Source organism: Erpetoichthys calabaricus, chromosome 17 (genome assembly GCF_900747795.2).
Source record: "Erpetoichthys calabaricus chromosome 17, fErpCal1.3, whole genome shotgun sequence".
Classification (NCBI taxonomy): domain Eukaryota; kingdom Metazoa; phylum Chordata; class Cladistia; order Polypteriformes; family Polypteridae; genus Erpetoichthys; species Erpetoichthys calabaricus.
In genome coordinates this window covers 55,018,835-55,038,648 of record NC_041410.2, presented here as the reverse complement: position 1 = coordinate 55,038,648, position 19,814 = coordinate 55,018,835, and the positions used below count along the sequence as shown (strand labels likewise).

Here is a 19,814-nt window from a genome sequence, read left to right as displayed (position 1 = left end):
TCGTTCATGTCACCATGTTTTTCTATACATTTCATTACAAAAAATGATCTCAGTTTAACATCGCCACTATATCAGTATGGCTAAACTTATACACGCTCAGCAGCATAATCATCTCAAAGCATACTCGATTACAGTACTTTAACAACATTGAACAGTTATGCTCCGGACATGCTGCCGTGACTAATCAATACCAGAATCGTGCTCATCCAACTTCCTTCTGCTTTTTTTTTTTTACAAGATATTAAAATACAACAATGGCTCACGTTCAGTACTGTATTTAGTTAAGTAATGTTATACTTCATTTGCTTCTTCTAATTGTAGTTCGCTATTATCGATATATATAAAAAAGATATATATATATTTTTAGTTTGGCCGATGCTGTTTTGCATTTTCTGTTCAGCACAAGACCATGCATAAACTGAGATCCTGTCACTACGAAATGGAGCCGGAGGTTGGTGACAGCTGCATTTCTCGTTTTACAGATTAAATTGTTTCGCGCCCCACAGTCCTCTCTGAATTCACCAATCAGTGGTCACCGCTGTTTGTCAAACACTTGGTTACCTGGATGCCCGAGTCAACCTACTAAAATTCAGAAAATCCCGCCCCTAAATGATGATTAGCCACGAGGCGCATTGTCACGCCCAATTCTCTCATTGGCAAGACACAATTGGCTTCGCTTTGCGTCAAGCAAGTTATCTCCCGAACGCTTCCCGTTTAAGGTAGGTTGTATCGAACTGTCAGCTGTACATGACGCTTTTATTGTCAGCGGTGTGCTTCTGGAGAGAATAGGAGTCAGAGTTGGGAAAGTCGGTAGGACAGAACGTTCATTAGGTCAATGTCAAAAGACTGCCGCAGCGATGGCAGGCGGCGAGGAGTGGGACAGCACCGTCTCGGGATGGGACTTGATGGAAGGGAAAAAACAGGGAAAAGAGTTGGGCCTGCTGGGGATGGCCGGGAGAGATCTTGCAGCAACAGCTCAGGCTCGTCTCATGGAGGAGGAAAGGGAAGAAACACTCCTGTTGGGTTGTGCTTTAAGGTAATTCCATTTTTCTTCATGCATGTGTGAGACGTTCTAGAACGTGACTATTGCTCAGAGGCAGTCTTGATGTAGAAAGTGGAGAGTGAGTGATTTAACTGTAAAGCAGAGTTTGCAGCTCAAAGATTTAAACAATGGCAATGAAGTGTCTAGAAAGTCATAATGAGAAACAAACGGATTCCCACCAGTTTTCCTATCCATTTATTTTGCCCATTATGTATTATGCGATAACCGGATACGCTTACCAGGGTACAATTGCCTGTTCAGTCAGTGTGTCTTCTGTGAAGGCGTCAGGTGAATGAAAAAGGGCGTGTACCAGTTTGTAGGTGTTCTCTACAGTCATTGGTTTTGCTATTATTTAGTATTGTAACTACATGTGTTAACATCTAATGTTTTTCTATATTTAAAAAGTGCTTACATATCCAACGACAGAATTATGAGTGACTCTATTGAGAATTTTAAGGAATACTTTAAGTGTAGCGTAAATAAACAGAGCGATACCCAGTCTACATTAGTATGTTAGTATCGCACGAAAAGGCGTGCGTTGTGAATAAAGTAGACGTTAAAAATTAACGATCGTTCTCAATGTGTTAAATATCTTTGAGTTTACTGTGGGTCACAGTCCGCTGTTCCCTGGTTGCAAAAAGTTGAAAGCTGGTCAAGTGTACAGATGAATTTAAAGCATGTATACATTAAAGTGAAACTAGAACGATTGTATTTATAGAGATTATCAAATCTAAACATATAGTAATTGGGTTTCCAAATAAAAGCTGTTTATAGTATTCGCGCAATTATCAAAATGTAGTATTTCTGCAAACCTAATAGAAGGTAAACTGTAGTACACTGTGATAAGCTGGATAGTGTGACATAGTGGATATGGCAATGGCTTTTAAACTACAAAGCTTAAAATCATTTTCCACCTTCTTCACACAAAAACAATGTTTGGCATAAAATGTAAATCACCTCTGGACATAACCATTATCAATGTTTATAGGATCATTAAAATTCTTGCATTCGTTGTCACGATGATTAGGAAGTATAACCACAATATATATTGCAGAATTGAATAAAATGTTTACTGTATATTTTAAATGTGTGTACACCTTGTGATAGACTGACACCCAGTCTTCTGTTTTGCACAGGATGTTGCTGGGATACATTTTGGCTACTGTAACCTTAAAATTGATTGTGAGGTGGCACTGATATATAATTAAATAATTATATAATGCAAATTACTTATTTTTACAATAAAATTAAATTATGCAAATTTAAAATTGAATTATAATAAACAAACAAAATGCATACTGTACATTTAAATGAAGTCACATTCACAAAAGCATGTAAACAAGTAGATATTCATTTAAAAATTTGTATGACATTTTTTTTACTTCATATAGTAAGCAGGAGGCCAGAACAGTGTTGTTTACTTTGTATTATAAGCTATTTTAAAGAGGCTGAGAGTTACAAGAATGAATATACTTTGGGGGTATGTTATCGCTTAAAGGCATTATCAGATTTGTATCTCAAAACAATTTACAATAAGTTTTACATGAAAAGTACATTTAAGGACTGTAGTTTGCTGATATATTAATAATAATAATTCTTTGCATTTATATAGCGCTTTTCTCACTACTCAAAGTGCTTAGCAATTGCAGGTTAAGGGCCTTGCTCACAGGCCCAACAGAGCAGAGTCCCTTTTGGCATTTTACGGGATTTGAACCGGCAACCTTCCGATTGCTAGTGCAGATCCCTAGTTGGCACTCCTCAGTAGGGCTGTGAAATTATACTAAAATTAGGGTTTTTATACTTTATATATATATATATATATATATATATATATATATATATATATATATATATATATATAATATAAAAAAAAAAAAAGTAAATATCTGATTACGTTAGAACATAGTTTAAATATTTAAAGTGCTACCGCAGGTATGTTTGTATTTAATGTGCCTTTGTATGCTTCATTATTAATATTTTTGCATTTAGTTCTCAGGGTTGTTCTGCAAAGCACTGTGACTCATACACTCACACTTTACAAAAATGTGATATTCTGTGCATGGACAGTAATGTGATCAAAGACAAAAGTGAAACTGGGACACTTCACATATCTGTAATGCATGTATGAACCCCATACAAAATCACTTCTGATAACTTAAACATGTTAAATACACTCATTACCTTAGTCTTTTGCACCTGCCCCTTTCTCCTGCAGCTCTTCACTCTGGCATGTGCCTTTCTGGTCCTTAGTTGCAAAAAGACATAAGTCAGTGCCTATCTCTCTCTTATACAAGACGAGGCACAGTGAGTCTATTCGTTTTTCTCTAAAGGAGTTAGTGAATGTACCATTGTAATGATCTTTAAACATTTCCTCCTTTATTATAATTTTTATTTGGCAACCACTTTCATTAATAGCAACTTAAAAATGTTGGTACTAAGTAAAAAAGAATGCAGAGCAAAATTTAGAAACAAATGACAAGAATTGTAGATTATAGTTTTAAAAAGAAACCACTTGTGGAAGGTAGTTCAAGTGTGTGGAACTGCTCCATTTGATAATTTTGCAGAACAGGGTTGGGGTGATTAAAGAATAGCATACAGGCTTAAACAAAATATGAATCTTTTTCCCATTTACAGATTTAGCAAAAATATAACACGTGTAACCTTAATGGCTACTTTTTATTTCTCCATTGTTTTAGGAATTGTGTCAAGCCAACATCCTCCAAAAGACACACGTTGGTAGAGATAATGTTCCTGACACTAAAAATGCTCTTTAAAATAATTTCAGTGCTGTTCTAGTAATTAAAGGCTTCCTATTTATGTTTAATCAAAGAAAGGAAGGCAGCCTTTGTTTGCTATGATAAATGCTTAATGATTGGGGATTTCCTATTCTGTTTCCCTCTTGAACCTAATTAGGAACAATTAGATACTTTTAGGGCACTGGAGAAATGTTTAAAATCTGTTGTTAGTACACTTGTTAACTCCAAAGCAGAGTGATGTGGTAAAATGTGTCTATTTGGTACATGACAATACACACACAATTAAACATTATAAACATGCTGATAATGGAAGTGATGTGGAAAACTGATGCAAAATGCTGAAGTAGTGAAGCATTAGGTGTCTGGAGTAACACAATGCTGAAATTAACACAAGATTAAAAAAAAAAAAAAGAATGTTCCTTTACAGTTGAATGTCAGTGTTTGCCTTCAAATAAAAAGTTGTTTTTTTTTTTTTTTCCATTTAGATTCAAATCATATTCGATTGGTCATGTTCAATCTGAGCCCTACTCCTCAGTCTCTGGAGCTGTCAACCACAAGTGAATATTGGTGGCTGACAATTGCTAAGTTTCCACAGTGATTCCCAAACCATATTGTGTTTCATGTTTAGCACAAGGAGGTAGTCATTCAATATAAAGAACATCAAAATGCATACAGTAATGCTGCGCATAAGAAAGCAAACACCATAGACAACTCCGTCTCAGTCTGCCCTAAATCCACAGTGATTTAAGTTCAGTTCACTTCAAAATTGGATGCCCCAATGCCTGTTAAAATTGCAGTGTTTTTCCTGCTATTTAATGTATTGATTGTACAGCATTTTTTTGTGCACTATGACATTGTTTGCTGGTTCTGTGTGTAATGTTGCCTTGATGTCTCATATTGTGTATTGTACTGTCAGATGTGTTTTGTTGTTTTTGTTCTATACTAGCTACAACACTGAGATAATTTTTAGCAACTTTGTTTCCTAAGAATAAAGTTACATTTCGAGTTAAGTAAATTTTTGTTTACTAATACTTTTTAAAAGTGTAATTAATCTTTTAATAAAAATGTGAATTGAATCCATTTTTATTTTTCTGATATTCTTAAGTTTTAAAACTGTTGGTAGTTTTTCATTACTCTAGTGTGTGCAGTACTGCACAGTAAAAAAATGTTACATTTACAGTAAAGTACTGGCAGCTGGGTTGGCAGAATTTTGCTGTAATAAATAGGGTGGCAATATTTTTAGGTCTACAGTATAACTTTGTAGTAAATAACTGTTTTTTTCTTTACAATACATTCCAACAGAAGGGAATGCTTAACCATAACCAGAAATTCATGCATTGTAATAAATATGCCAATCCAATAAACCATTAGAAAGTATTGTCAGGGTCAAACCCCAGTATGCAGTTTGCATCAGTAAAGTAACAACAACCAATAGCAAACATGTACCATTTAATTATACACATTAAAAACAATTAAATGTTTAAGGAAGTTCTGGCACATTGTCTGGTGGGGAAGTAAAGTTTGCTTTTGTGGTGTATGGTGTCCTACAGGTGTGCCAGCTTATTGAATACAACCCACCATAAATCAGCTTCCATAACCTCTAAAAACCTTCAGCACGCAGGAAAAAATAAGTCTGCTAACTTTGTTTACATTTTTTTCCCTAGTATTCAAAGGTATGAGGTTCACCAAGAACAATACAGTGAAAGGGGGTGTATCCTTATGCAAATATGGTAATTTCGGTGTTACTGAAACAGCGCTTTACCATTTTACAGTTGTTTACCTTCGCTATTTAACAGTTTTACACTGTAAAATTAACAGATTTTTTTCAGTGTAATTGTAATGCATCAATAAACGGTATTTTGAAGACAGAAAAATATCGATTTTACAGAACTTGGCTGTAAAAAATGTATTGTTTAAGATGTACAGGTAATTTTCAGTAGAACATAAGGTAACTTTCCTTTTTTTCAGAAAAGGTCTTTTACTTGCACCATTAATAGTATTTTTACCGTTAAATTTACTGACATTTTCTGTATTTTATGGAAGATGTTGATGATATGTATATAGGAGTTGGATCTTGCTTTGTGCCCAGTGGTGGTAGTGTTGTAACCCTGTATTGGAAAAGTGGGTTCAGAAAACAAGTGGATGGATGAAGACTGATCATATGTGTTCAAAGTCTAGTGGAAAAGCATTCATTTACTGCAATAAATGTATCTTATGAATGCTTTTAAAAGAAATGGTGATTGAAAATAACACACATTATTGAGTAAAAATACATTATTATTCAAACTAGTCATTTAGCCGTTACAATAACGGGCGCTAGAACAGTAGTGCATAAACATTAGTAGGAACAGTCTATATTAAATGGCAAGGGACTTTGACCTCATTCTTTTTGTTGGTTGTATTTTTCTTTGTCTTTCAGCCTTTCTTTTGTTGATGTTTACTTGCTGAGCTGACCGTTCTTCGTGGGCTGCCGCCGTGTATTGTGTGTCTTTAATTTTCTGTGACAGTAATACTGTCTTGTACGGCTCTATTCAATAAGGGCGCGTAGATAATTTAGTTCAAATGGCTCTGGAATATGTGAAGAGCAACAGGTGCAGATCTTTATTTACGCGCGCCTTTATTTGCTGCGCCCAAGTGAGGTCGTCCTTTTGAGGCTCGCCTTTTTGTGCGCGTCCTTATTGAAGGATACCGTCTTGTACGTCCGCTGGCTTGTACGTCCGTAATATACCTTTAACTTTCTCTGGCGGTAATACAGGCGTGTGCGTCGGTAATATGCCTTTAATCTCCTCTGACAGTAATACTGGCTTGTATGTGGCTGTAATATGCATCACTGTATTGTGTACCTTTAATTTCCTCTCGCAGTAATACTGGTTTGTATTTCCGTAAAACGCCTCTAACTTTCTCTGACAGTAATATCGCGCATAGCACCGTGCCCCGCGCATGCACACTTCACCAGAAGACACCTACACACGGACACCTGGACACACATAGGGATTTTATATATATAGATAACTCTGAAAAATGAAAGATCACCATTCAGTCAATAAGCTACTTTGGTTAGGTAATAGATTGGTTAAACAAATCTCCCTTTCACACACTTTCCACTTCAACAGCAGTTTGTTAAACATTCCCAAGACTCTTTGTGTGAAGAACTGTTTTGTGGCTATTGTTGTAAATTAACTTGTTGTTAATGTCCATTGGTGCCCACAGGTGCTTGACTTGCTGTTTAATTCAAATAATTCTGCATGATCAACTGCTGTACTTGAACCCCACATCTACTCTAGTCTAAAGCAGTTTAGTTTCCTGAGCCTATTGGAGTTGGACCTGTTTTTTTGGGGGATATATTTGTTTGCTGTTTTCAACACAGCTTCCAATGTTGCTATTTCTTTTGTGTAGTGTGGTGGCTAGAACTGTACACAATACTTGTTATATTAATTACAAAAATGTTTCTTTTGTTCAGTCAGTATGCATTATGATGACTTGGATAATAAAGGTTCATTTGTTAGACCTTCCTTGCCCTCTAAATATTTAGATTTATTAAATTAAGTAATCTCAAACATGTGCCAATTGTATATTGGATATGGATTCATGCAAAAAGTGCACTATTTTTGTGAAGCCTAGGTCTGCACTTTCATTTTGATAACCAAAGCTCTTGAAAGATTGTGGACATTAAGACTGATTTGCAAATTTCTTTCATAGTTTGAAACCTATTTTTCTCATTGAAATTTTAAGGCTACGGGATATTTAAGTGTTCTGCATTTTGAAATAAATGCCTAAGTGGTGTTATTCATAGGATTTAAAGTGAGTCATTCCAACAAATTTTATTTGTATAGCACATTTTATACAAGTTAATGACCTGGCCTATTCATGCAAACACCCACACTCGGACTCAGACAGAAACCAGTTTGGAATTCTCAGTTAACCTAACCTTCATGGATTTGGAGATGTAATCATAAACCCGAGCAAGCAGAAGATTCATGCAGTCATGGGGAGAACATTCAGACTCCATATGGACAAGAGAGGCTGAACCAGAGAGGTGGCATTGCTACCCACTTGCCTTCCATGCCATGCCCCTCTACAATTAATCCTCTACTAATATACAGTATATTGGAACCACAAAATACTGTGCCTGGAGTCCTAACAGAATTTCAAAAGATTTCTGGTCTCAGAATGTGAATAAAAGTGTGCTCTTTCCAGTGAACTGTTCAGCACACAAAGTTAGATTGGACACCTTCCCTTTTATCATTGCAGATCATTTTAACTATCTAGGGATAAACATCACAAGTAAATATAAAGCTCGTTATCAACAGAATTTTGCTGTCTGCTTGGAAAAACTTAAGCAAGACTTGCATAGATGGTCCACCCTTCATCTTACTTTAGCTGGAAGAATTAACATTGTCAAGATGAATATCCTTCCTAAGGTTCTTTTTCTATTTCAAAGCTTTCCAATATACATCAACAAATACTTTTTTAAGAAGTTAAATGAGGTTATGATTAAATCTATTTGGAATTCAAAAAATCCACGCATCCAAAGGGTGACCCTACAAAGACTTAAGGCAGAAGGTGGCATGGCTCTACCTAACTTTCAGTTTTATTACTGGGCTCAGAATATGGAACCAATGCAGGAAGTACTTTAAGATAGAGAATCTTTTATCTGTGGCACCTTTGCACGATAATAACCTTTTTCCCTCCCTCTCAAATGTACACAGTTTTTAATGTCTGCAAAACATTCAGGATTAAACCACTTAGAGATCTGTACACAGACAACATCTTTGCATCCTACAAACAATTACACTCCATATTTAGCCTTCCAGCAACAGATTTCTTTCACTACCTCCAAATTAGAAACTTTTTATTAAACAAAACCAAGCTCAACTTTCCTCACCTACCACTTACTTCTACTCCAGAAAAACTATTGATCAGTCTTGAGGACTCGGACAGCATTTCTCTAACATATAAAATCATTTTAAAGTCCCTCCCTTTCAAAAATCTCAGAGTACATTTGGAAAAGGATCTCTCACAACATTTCGGAAAAGGAATGGAAGGCAGCAATGCACAGAATTCAGTCTAGCTCCATATATGCAAAGCATACCATTATTCAACTTAAGAATCATTTATTGAGCACATCTGTCTCGTTTAAAATTGTCCAAAATGTTTCCTGGGCAAGATCCAATCTGCGAATGTTGCAGTCAAGTTCCATCCTCATTGGGTCATATGTGTTGGGCGTGCACCAAATTAACATCATTTTGGACTAAAATCTTTAAACGCCTTTCAGACAGCCTGGGTGTCACAATCCCTCCTAATCCACTAACAGCTGTGTTTGGTGTACCTCCAGATGGGCTTAAAGTGGAGAAGGACAAACAAACTGTGATTACCTTTACTTCACTATTGGCACATAGACTTATCTTACTCAACCGATGTTATATACTACTTGAAATTGGGGAAAAAATTAAATACTCACTTAGAGGATCTGTGCAAAACTTTTTAAAAACCTGGCAGGATCTAATTAACATTTTAGAATAATCATTTAAATTTAGGAAGCGGATTCTTTTCCCCTTTTTATTCCATTTATTTACTTATCTTTTCTGCTATTAAAGTTTCACTATGTTGACTTGATTTGAACCTAGTTTTGTAAAATTTGACTTTCTTGCATGGAATGTTGTTTATTTTAATAAATTCAATAAAATGTTTAAAAAAAATCCTTTCTAAAAATGACATTAATACTTTTTTATTGGAATTAAATGAGATGTTATTGAAAATAGGCGGGGTGGCGCAGTGGTAGTGCTGCTGCCTCGCAGTAAGGAGACCTGGGTTCGCTTCTCGGGTCCTCCCTGTGTGGAGTTTGTGTGTTCTCCGTTTTTGTGTGGGTTTCCTCTGGGTGCTCCGGTTACCTGCCACAGTCTAAAGACATGTAGGCTAGTGTGTGTGCTGTGTGTGTGTGTGCCCTGCGCTGGGCTGGTGCCCTGCCCGGGGTTTGTTCCTGCCTTGCACCCTGTATTGGCTGGGATTGGCTCCAGCAGACCCCCGTGACCCTGTAGTTAGGATATAGTGGGTTGGATAATGGATGGATGGATGAAAATGGACAAATCTTTAAAGAAGAAAAAATCAATCAAATGCAATGCAAAATGAACATCTGCTTGACCCTTTCACATTTTGTCCGTGCATAAGTGAATGTGAGTGTTATTTTGCCTTCAACAACAGACAATATAACAAACAGAAAGGTCAGAAATTACCGGCATTTAATTGCATTTGTTAGCAGTGATAACTGTGCATGTCTACTTTTGCAATATCTTTTCAAGTTCCTTGAAAGGGAAATGCACAACCTTTTTTCAAATCGCATACTTTTTTGATCAGTCTTACTACAGTATATATTAAAGTCCTATATTGGGCAACTCTAAGTAAGAACAACTATGTTTTGGCAGAGTACTACACTTGGCTGTTGTCAAGCTGAAAACGTTTATTATAGTGGGCAGATTTCTCCAACTGTCTGTGTATATTTTCTTCTTTTTATTTAAATTCTAACGTGGTTTAGTCTTTGCTTTTAAGAAGCATTTTTGTTAAATATATCTTTAGGGTTGCATTGGTATTTAAATTTATGGCCAATACCATTTTTTTGAGTGATTTGTGATGTTTGTGTTGATTCTCCATCACAACATAAACCCTTCACCACGCTTCATTATTTGCATTCAATCACTGATGTGGAATGTGGCTTTCATGGCAAATAGGGACGATCTTAAACAATATGCCAAATTCATTACTATTGGCTGAATATTTTCAGCTCCTCATTACAGCCGTATTTCTTGCTGGGACTTCTGAAAGCCCTTAAAGCCTAGATTTTAGGTTGTATCGGCAGTAATATGCATGCAAAATTCCATGAACTTTGTCTCGGCTGTTTTGTAGTTATGCATTTTTTTGCCCCCAAAAAACATTACAGCCACCTTTTTCAATTTTTGAAATGCTGTGTAGCCTGTATTTAAAGTTTGTTTAGTAGGTGCTTTATACATGTAAAATTTCATTAAGATGGACTTGCTGTTTTGGAATAGTGCAGTTTTTGGATTGTCCTTCTCACCAATTAAGTTTTTCATATGTGATATTGCCTATATTTTGATTTGGATCAACAGCAATCTATTTGCAAAGTCTTTTAAGCCATTTTCATGTGATTGAAATGAGGTCCTTGGTGTGCAAAATGGAGAAATAATTCCAGAAAATTCAAAAGACAGACAGAGGGTATTATGATATATTCTGTATATACATACACACATACCTTTTTATGTGTTTAATTATAGTTTTATGTTTAGGTGTGTTTTCTGGAATTTTTGCCATCTTGGCAATTGTGCTATGGAGGATGGGGTTAGGGTGGGGTTGTTGCGGTTTAGTTATCTATACAGTTTTATTCCAGGAGGTCTGGGAATGGGATTCCAGAGCTATTCTATATATTATATGTAGTTGCTGGTGGGCCCACGGGCCAAGCATGTCTGTTTTTTGTTAATATGTTACCTTTACTGTTCCCCTTTGCTGCTATCCATTTTTCTATTTTCTAATGGCTAATTTAACTGTCTTTTCCTGGAATGTGAGGTCACTGTCTTCCATTTGCAAACAATTGAGTGTGTCTAATTTATTATTTTGCAATAAGGTGTATATAGCCTGTTTGCAAGAATACCACCCTGTGGCCAAAGACATTAAAAGGGCGGCCTCCAAGCATTACTGTGTGGTTGCATTCTCCTCTGCTACAAAGAAAAAAACATGGAGTTTTTGGTTCTAGTTCGCCAGGCAGGTTTTGTTATGCATTGATGGAGATTGGTGGAAGGAAGATTGCCTGTATTTCAGTGTATGCCCCAATTCCATATAATAATGCATTTTTTCCTGATATTACTAAATGCATCCTTTACTCCTCTGAATATCAGCTTATCGTTCATTGACCCCCTGGTTGATAAATCACCTTTTCTGATTAAACCGCGCATTTCCCCCATATTCATGTGCACTTGCTAAACTTATCATGGATCTAAATTTTGCAGACACCTTTAGGTTATTAAATCCCTCGGCTAAAAAATTCCCTTTCTTTTCCCAATGTTTCAAGCCTTTCTACAGAATAGATATCATAATTTCAAAATCTTTTGCTCCTCACACAATGTCTTCTTTGCCCAAGCATTGGTGCATAAATTTACAGTTTTATCTCCCCCATCTATCCTCCAAGCCACCCATCTGGCGCTTTAATAGTTCTCTGCTTCAAAATGCAGATTTTATTGAATGAACCTCCACTAAACTTGGAGTTTATAGTGTTGAACAAAGACTCTGTTCAGGACCCTACTTCTGCTTGGCTGGCTATTAAAGGGCATATCTGAACATGGATATTGCTTTTGTATCCAATATAGCCTTTACGGCACACGAGAATATTAATGTCTGGAGAATCATTTGAATAGTCTAGAAAGTGCACACCTGCATATACAGTATCTGATTCAGCACATGAGCTAAAAATTACACAAACCAGAGGCGAGTTAAATGACCTCCTTATGAGACGCACAGAGTTTAAAATTCATTACACATTCCCCCGTTGATATCTCTCTGGTGCTAAACTGAGTAAGTTGTTACCACTTGGATTACGCAGATGTGTATCACTAACCAACCATCGGAAAATAATAAGACCTTCCTTAACTTTTCATTTCTGGTGAACACCCATTGGCAAGGCAATGGATTTTTTTTTCCAAATCAACTGATTTGCCAAAACTCACACAAACTGACACTGCCCATTTGGTGGCCCTGGTCTCAACTGAAGGAATCAAAACTGCTTTAAACTCTTGCAAAAAAACAAAGCTCCAAGTGTTGATGGTATACAGACAGAAATATATTCTATTTTTTCCATAAGTATCAAGCTGTTTCAGATGATTAATGTGTGTCTCTCTCTCTCTCCTCGTCTAATCTACACCCCATTATAAATTCCTCCCTTATATCGCTCCTCCTTAAACTGCAAAGATCCCACATTGTGCTCCAGCTACCATCTGTTTGTCTCTCATGAACTTCGACACTAAGGTATTAGCCAAAGGTTTGGCTCTCCAGCTCAAATCCATGATTCTGAAGAAGGTTCATTCTGACCAGACCAGTTTTGTGGCATCTCGTTATGCAGCTGGTAGCATGCACCCGCTTCTTCACATTTTAAGTGTGGCACCTTCGCTCTCAGCTTTAGCAGCACTCTTCTCTCTTGATACTGAAAAGACCTTTGACAGGATGGACTGGAAATTTTTGTGGAGAGTCATGCGAAATGGGGTTTGATACTGCATTTATCAACATGATTAAATATATACACTTGTCCAATGGCTTCTGTTTTAACAAACTCGGAACTGTCATGCTCATTTCCTGTGTTTAGGGGTGCTAGGCATGGCTATCCAATATTATCTCTGCTTTTCATTGTCTTGCTTGAGCTCTAGCTGTTGCCTGCATGCATCAGACGCTTTCACACCTATATTGGCTTATAACACAGTTCACAAGGTATCTATATATGCTGACAACATTCTGCTGTTCCTAGGAAACACCCCTTCTGACATTCCTCACATATTAACATTATTTTGTACATATGAATCCTTATTGGGCTATAAAATCGGCTGAAGCAGATCTGTACTGCTCCCTATAAATCAAGTCTGTCAATTGCTAAATTTTCTTTCCTTCATTCCAGTTGTTAACTCTTTCAAATACTTGGGAACCACCATTACTCTTTCCATTACTGCTATTGTACAGACAAACTTCCACACAATGTTTAATGAAGTGAAACAATCAATGCATTCTCTCTCCTTCTATAATCGTTTGGCAATCATTAAAATGAATATTGTCCCCCGTTTAAACTTTGTCAGCTCAATGCTCCCTCTTCCCCCACCTTCCTCTTTTTGAATCCAGGTCAGATCAGCCATCATCTCCTTTCTATGGAGAAACAGAAGACCTGCTATTAAACGCTTTTTTGATTAGAGCTATAGGGTGGTCCAGATCTAATTATGCAATTTTCATTACGCTATAACTTAAGTTTATTACATAGAGAATTCACAGCACCTGCCCTGCACATAGAGATTCCACTTAAAATTCTTTTTTTTTTGTCGATAGATGGCAGCACCTGGCCTGCATTCCAAAATGGCTGGGAGATAGTTGTCAGTCAAACAGTTGCATAATTAGATCTGGACCACTGTAGTATGGGCGATAGTATCTCCTTTCTGGGTTTTGAAATGTACCATTGGGCATATGTACTTTACCCTCTCTCTCTCTCTCTCTCTCTCTCTCTCTCTCTCTCTCTCTCCCCCCCCCATCCTGGCTACTTACAGTATAAAAACAAATCTTGTTTTCCCCCACTCTCTGTAATACCTACCATTTATTGGATTTAAAACCAAACAAGGAAGCAGATTAATATAATCCTGTCATAAATTATGTTTTGCATGTTTGGCACAAAGTGGAAAAGCACTCAACATTAGTGGGCGACCCATCTCTTTCCCACTTTGGGCTTCAAGTGGTATCAGCACACTTGGCGATTTGTTTGATGGAGCTGGGCTTGCCTCTGTTCAGTCTCTGAAAGACAAATATTCTATTTTTCCTTCCTCATTTTTTTTCTATTTACAGGTTAAATCCATTCTTGGGACGTGTGGAGTAAGTTTTTCTGCCCACATTCCCAGCCACCCATTATTTGATTACTTTTTCTCATCCTCATGTTCCACTAAACGCATTTCTGTTCTGTATGCTGAACTTCGTGATGCCATAACCACATCTATCCCAGTCACTTACAAATTGATCAAAGATCTTTCCTTATTAATGCCATTGTGTTGGAATACTATTTTTAAAAACATTAAAAATTCTTGTAGACGCTCTAACCACCAACACATCCAATATAAATTTGTCCATAGATATTATTACTCTAGGAAGCATTTCCTGGTGGGCTTAGCCCCTGATTCATTGTGCCCTTAATGAACAGAGCACCTTTTTCTCCACATTCTGGAAATGTCCAACTGTTGCTGTTCTTTGGGCTTCAATTGCTAAGGCCCTCTCCACCATGTTGTCGATCTCTATTCCTTGCTCTCCTTCCACTCTGCTTCTGTTAGATTTCCCTTCTCTCTCTCTCTCTCTCTCTCTCTCTCTCTCTCTCTCTCTCTCTCTCTCTTCCTCTTCTCAAGCAGTGCATTATTTCATTGACCACAATAGCAGCCAAAGTTGTAATAGTCTCCCAATGGAAGAATCCTGTATATGTCACTTTCTCAGTCTAGAAGTCCATTTTTTTTCATACCTAGTATTATTAGAACTGTCAGCTGCGCGGATTAACAGGGTACCTGAACATACAGTCATATGAAAAAGTGTGGGAACCCCTCTTAGCCTGCATAATAATTTACTCTTCTTTCAACAAAAAAGATAACAGTGGTATGTCTTTCATTTCCTAGGAACATCCGAGTACTGGGGTGTTTTCCGAACAAAGATTTTTAGTGAAGCAGTATTTAGTTGTATTAAATTAAATCAAATGTGAAAAACTGGCTTTGCAAAAATTTAGGTCCCCTTGTAATTTTGTTGATTTGAATGCATGTAACTACTCAATACTGATTACGTGCAACACCAAATTGGTTGGATTAGCTCGTTAAGCCTTGAACTTCATAGACAGGTGTGTCTAATCATGAGAAAAGGTATTTAAGGTGGTCGATTGCAAGTTGTGCTTCCCTTTGACTCTCCTCTGAAGAGTGACAGCATGGGATCCTCAAAGCAACTCTCAAAAGATCTGAAAACAAACATTGTTCAGTATCATGGTTTAGGGGAAGGCTACAAAAAGCTATCTGATGTTTAAACTGCCAGTTTCAACTGTAAGGAATGTAATCAGGAAATGGAAGGCCACAGGCACAGTTGCTATTAAACCCAGGTCTGGCAGGCCAAGAAAAATACAAGAGTGGGATATGCGCAGGATTGTGAGAGTGGTTACAGACAACCCACAGATCACCTCCAAAGACCTGCAAGAACATCTTGTTGCAGATGGTGTATCTGTACATCGTTCTACAATTCAACACAATTTGCTCAAAGAACATCTGTATGGCAGGATGATGAGAAAGAAGCCCTTTCTGCACTCACGCCACAAACAGAGTCGCTTCTTGTATGCAAATGCTCATTTAGACAAGCCAGATTCATTTTGGAACAAAGTGCTTTGGACTGAGGAGACAAAAATTGAGTTATTTGGTCATAACAAAAAGCGCTTTCAATGGCTGAAGAAGAACACCGCATTCCAAGAAAAACACCTGCTATCTACTGTCACATTTGGTGGAAATTCCATCGTGCTATCAGGCTGTGTAGCTAGTTCAGGGACTTGGACCCTTGTTAAAGTCGAGGGTGGATTGAATTCCACCCAATATCAACAAATTCTTCAAGGTAATGTTCAAGCATCAGTCACAAAATTGAAGTTACACAGGGGTTGGATATTCCAACAAGACAATGACCCAAAACACAGTTCGAAATCTACAAAGGCCTTCATGCAGAGGGAGAAGTACAATGTTTTGGAATGGCCGTCACAGTCCCCTGACTGAATACCATCGAAAATCTATGGGATGATTTGAAGCAAGCTCTCCATGCTCAGCAGCCATCAAATTTAACTGAACTGGAGAGATTTTGTATGGAAGAATGGTCAAAAATACCTCCATCCAGAATCCAGACACTCCTCAAAGGCTGTAGGAGGGGTCTAGAGGCTGTTATATTAGCAAAAGGAGGCTCAACTACTGTAAGTATTGATGTAATATCTCAGTTCAGGTGCCAAAATTTATGCACCGGCCTAGTTTTGTTATGATGCATATTGCATATTTTCTGTTAATCCAATAACCTTAATGTCACTGCTGAAATACTACTGTTTCCATAAGGCATGTCATATATTAAAAGGAAGTTGCTACTTTGAAAGCTCAGCCAATGATAAAAAAAAATCCAGAGAATTAAGAGGGGTTCCTAAACTTTTTCATATGACTGTACTATTAGTAAATTGGAAAATTTACTACTTTCCTAATCAAGTCATGGTTGACTGCAAGCCCTCAATTTCAATCAATTTTCAATCCAACATGAGTCAATGCTCCCGGAATGCCTCTTGCCCTCGGATGCTCCGGTACACCTCCCTGCCTCGCTCCGTCACCGCCGCCGGGGAGTGAACTTTAACAACCTACGCCGCATCACGACAATGTCAGTCGCCACGGCTGGTGCGTCTTTGTTAACGTCGTCCCAGCCGGTTCGTTTTGCGCTGATAAATGCCAGATCGGTCGTGAACAAAACTTTCATCCTGAAAGACTTTTTTCTTTCCAATGGCCTGGATTTTTTATGTACTGCTGAAACCTGGATTTTACCGGGCGAGACGCTCTCACTCACTGAAGTTTTGCCCCCGGGATGTTCCTTTATCAACACGCCGAGAGCGCTACACCACGGCGAGGGCTTATTGACCTTATTTAAATCTGATTTTATCTGCAAACGCCCTTCCCTTCCGCTTTCATTTTCCCCTTTAACTTTTGAGCTCAGTATGTTTGAACTTGTCTGTTCTCCACTGCTGCTGTGCACACTCATCTATCACCCCCCAAAATATAATAAGGACTTTTTAGACGAATTTGCAGCTTTTTTGGCTGATATTACCTGCAGATATGATCGCTTCCTTTGTTTGCGTGATTTTAATATCCATGTTTGCTGTCCCGTTAAACCTCTAGCAAAAGACTTTCTGGACATTATTGACTCCTTTGGTCTTTCTCAACTAGTCAATGGACCAACACATGGACAGGCTCACACACTGGACCTGGTTCTTTCTCGTGGTCTCAGAATCAGTGACTTGGACTTTCTGCCTCCCAGTTTTTCTGATCACTCGCCTGTTCTGTTTAATTTGGATTTGGTCTCTGCTGAGCATGGTAAATCCACCACTACCCGTCCCTTCCGTGTCATTTCCCCTTCTGCTGCTGAAGATTTTGCAACTGCTTTTTCATCAATCTCCACATCATGTGAATCCACGGATGCTGATGTTTTATTGCAAACCTTCTATACTTCCTGCTGTTCTGTGATGGATGTTGTAGCCCCACTCAAACAGAGACAATCCAAAGTCAAGCATGACCCATGGCTAAATGAACAAACTCGCTCCATCAGGCAAAACTGTAGGCGGCTAGAACGTAAATGGAGGAAAGATGGTCTCACTGTTACCTTTGACTGCATGAGAGACATGTGGTCTCAATACCAGAGAGCAGTCAGAGGTGCAAGGAACCGTTTTTTTTACTGACATCATCTCAAAAAATTCTGGCAATCAACGTGTCTTATACAAAACACTGAATGCTGTCCTCTCTCCAGCTGCAACTGTTTTCTCTTCTCCCTCCAATGCTCTTTGTAATCAGATCCTTACGTTTTTTCTGGATAAGGTCACGAACATTAGATCCCAGATCTCCATTTCTTCTTCTGGCTCTGTTGATTTAGCCGTTCCTGTACACGGCTCCCTCACTAGCTTTGAACCCATTTCGCTCCCCCATCTGGAAAAAATCGTCGCCTCAATGAAGCCTTCAGGCTCTTCGGACGATGTGGTGCCGTCCAGACTGCTGAAAGATGTCTTTCCTGTGATTCGATATGATGTCTTAAAGATCATAACTAGTAGTCTATCTTCGGCTACAGTTCCTTGTGCTTTCAAACACGCAGTTGTACATCCAATCGTGAAAAAACCTGATCTTGACCCTGCCGTCTTCTCCAATCTTCGTCCAATTTCCAAACTACCTTTCCTGTCAAAATTACTCGAAAAAGTAGTTTATGAGCAATTAATTCACCACCTACAGGACCATCAGGTAATGGACCTTTTTCAGTCAGGCTTTAGGCCCCAACACAGCACAGAAACCGCGCATTTACGTGTCCTAAATGATGTCCTTTTGGCATTGGACTCAGGACTCTACGTGATTATGGTTCTTCTCGATTTATCTGCTGCCTTCGACACAATCGACCACGACATCATGATCTCCCGACTCGAATCCTGGGTTGGTGTATCTGGCTTAGCCCTCGACTGGTTCAGGTCATATTTCTGCAACAGGACTCTTAGAGTCATGCTAGACGATTTTTCATCTGAATCAGTCCCACTCCCATGTGGTGTCCCCCAGGGTTCCATTTTGGGGCCACTACTTTTTTCAATTTACATCCTGCCTTTAGGTGCAATTTTTAGAAAACATGCAATCTCGTATCACCTATATGCTGATGACTGCCAAATTTTTTTCTCCCTCAAGTCAACTGACTCCACTAAACCTCTTCTCAACTGCTTATCTGACATTAAGGACTGGCTGGCTGTAAACTTCCTTCACCTGAATGATTCAAAAACCGAGGTCATTGTTTTTAGTCCCGACCGCAAACAGACCCTACCCCTTGGCCTCGACTTTCTTCCCATTCCAGTAACTTCGTCTGTTTCCAATCTTGGAATCAAAATGGATATGGTCCTGAAAATGGATGCTCAAGTCAATAGCACAGTAAAATCCTGCTTTTTCCATCTCAGGCGAATTGCCAAACTCAAACCAATTCTGCCTTACCACCTCCTGGAATCAGTAATCCATGCATTCATTACGTCCCGGCTCGACTATTCTAATTCCTGCCTATATGGTATTAGTAAAGCCACTCTTTCGAGACTCCAATTGGTTCAAAATGCGACTGCAAGACTTTTAACTGGAAGCAGCAGAAGCCAACACATTACACCAATTTTAAAAACCCTACACTGGCTGCCGGTTAGCTTCAGAATTGATTTTAAGATACTCCTCTTAACCTATAAGGCACTAAATGGTCTAGCCCCTGCCTACTTGAGTGTCTTGCTCCATCGTCACAATCCCCCTCGTGTTCTTAGATCCGCAGATCAGCTGCTCCTAACCGTTCCCAAGGCACATTTTAAAGCTCGTGGTGAAAGGGCTTTTTCTGTCTGTGCACCCAAGCTCTGGAACTCCTTACCTTTAGTGGTTAGGCGAGCCGCTTCAGTCGCCACATTCAAATCACACCTAAAAACGCACTTCTTCACATTGGCTTTTAATTCTTAACCTGTCTTATTCCCA

General features: G+C 38.3%; 1 protein-coding gene across 1 annotated transcript in view; it reads left to right on the top strand.

Annotated features, from left to right (window-relative positions):
• The first annotated feature begins 706 nt into the window (after positions 1 to 706).
• Positions 707 to 19,814, top strand: part of scaper (S-phase cyclin A-associated protein in the ER) — a 720,649-nt gene continuing 701,541 nt past the window's right edge. The window contains 1 exon segment of the mRNA XM_051920308.1: positions 707 to 1,036. Within this exon segment, the coding sequence (XP_051776268.1) occupies positions 836 to 1,036 (201 nt within the window). The 5' untranslated portion in view covers positions 707 to 835.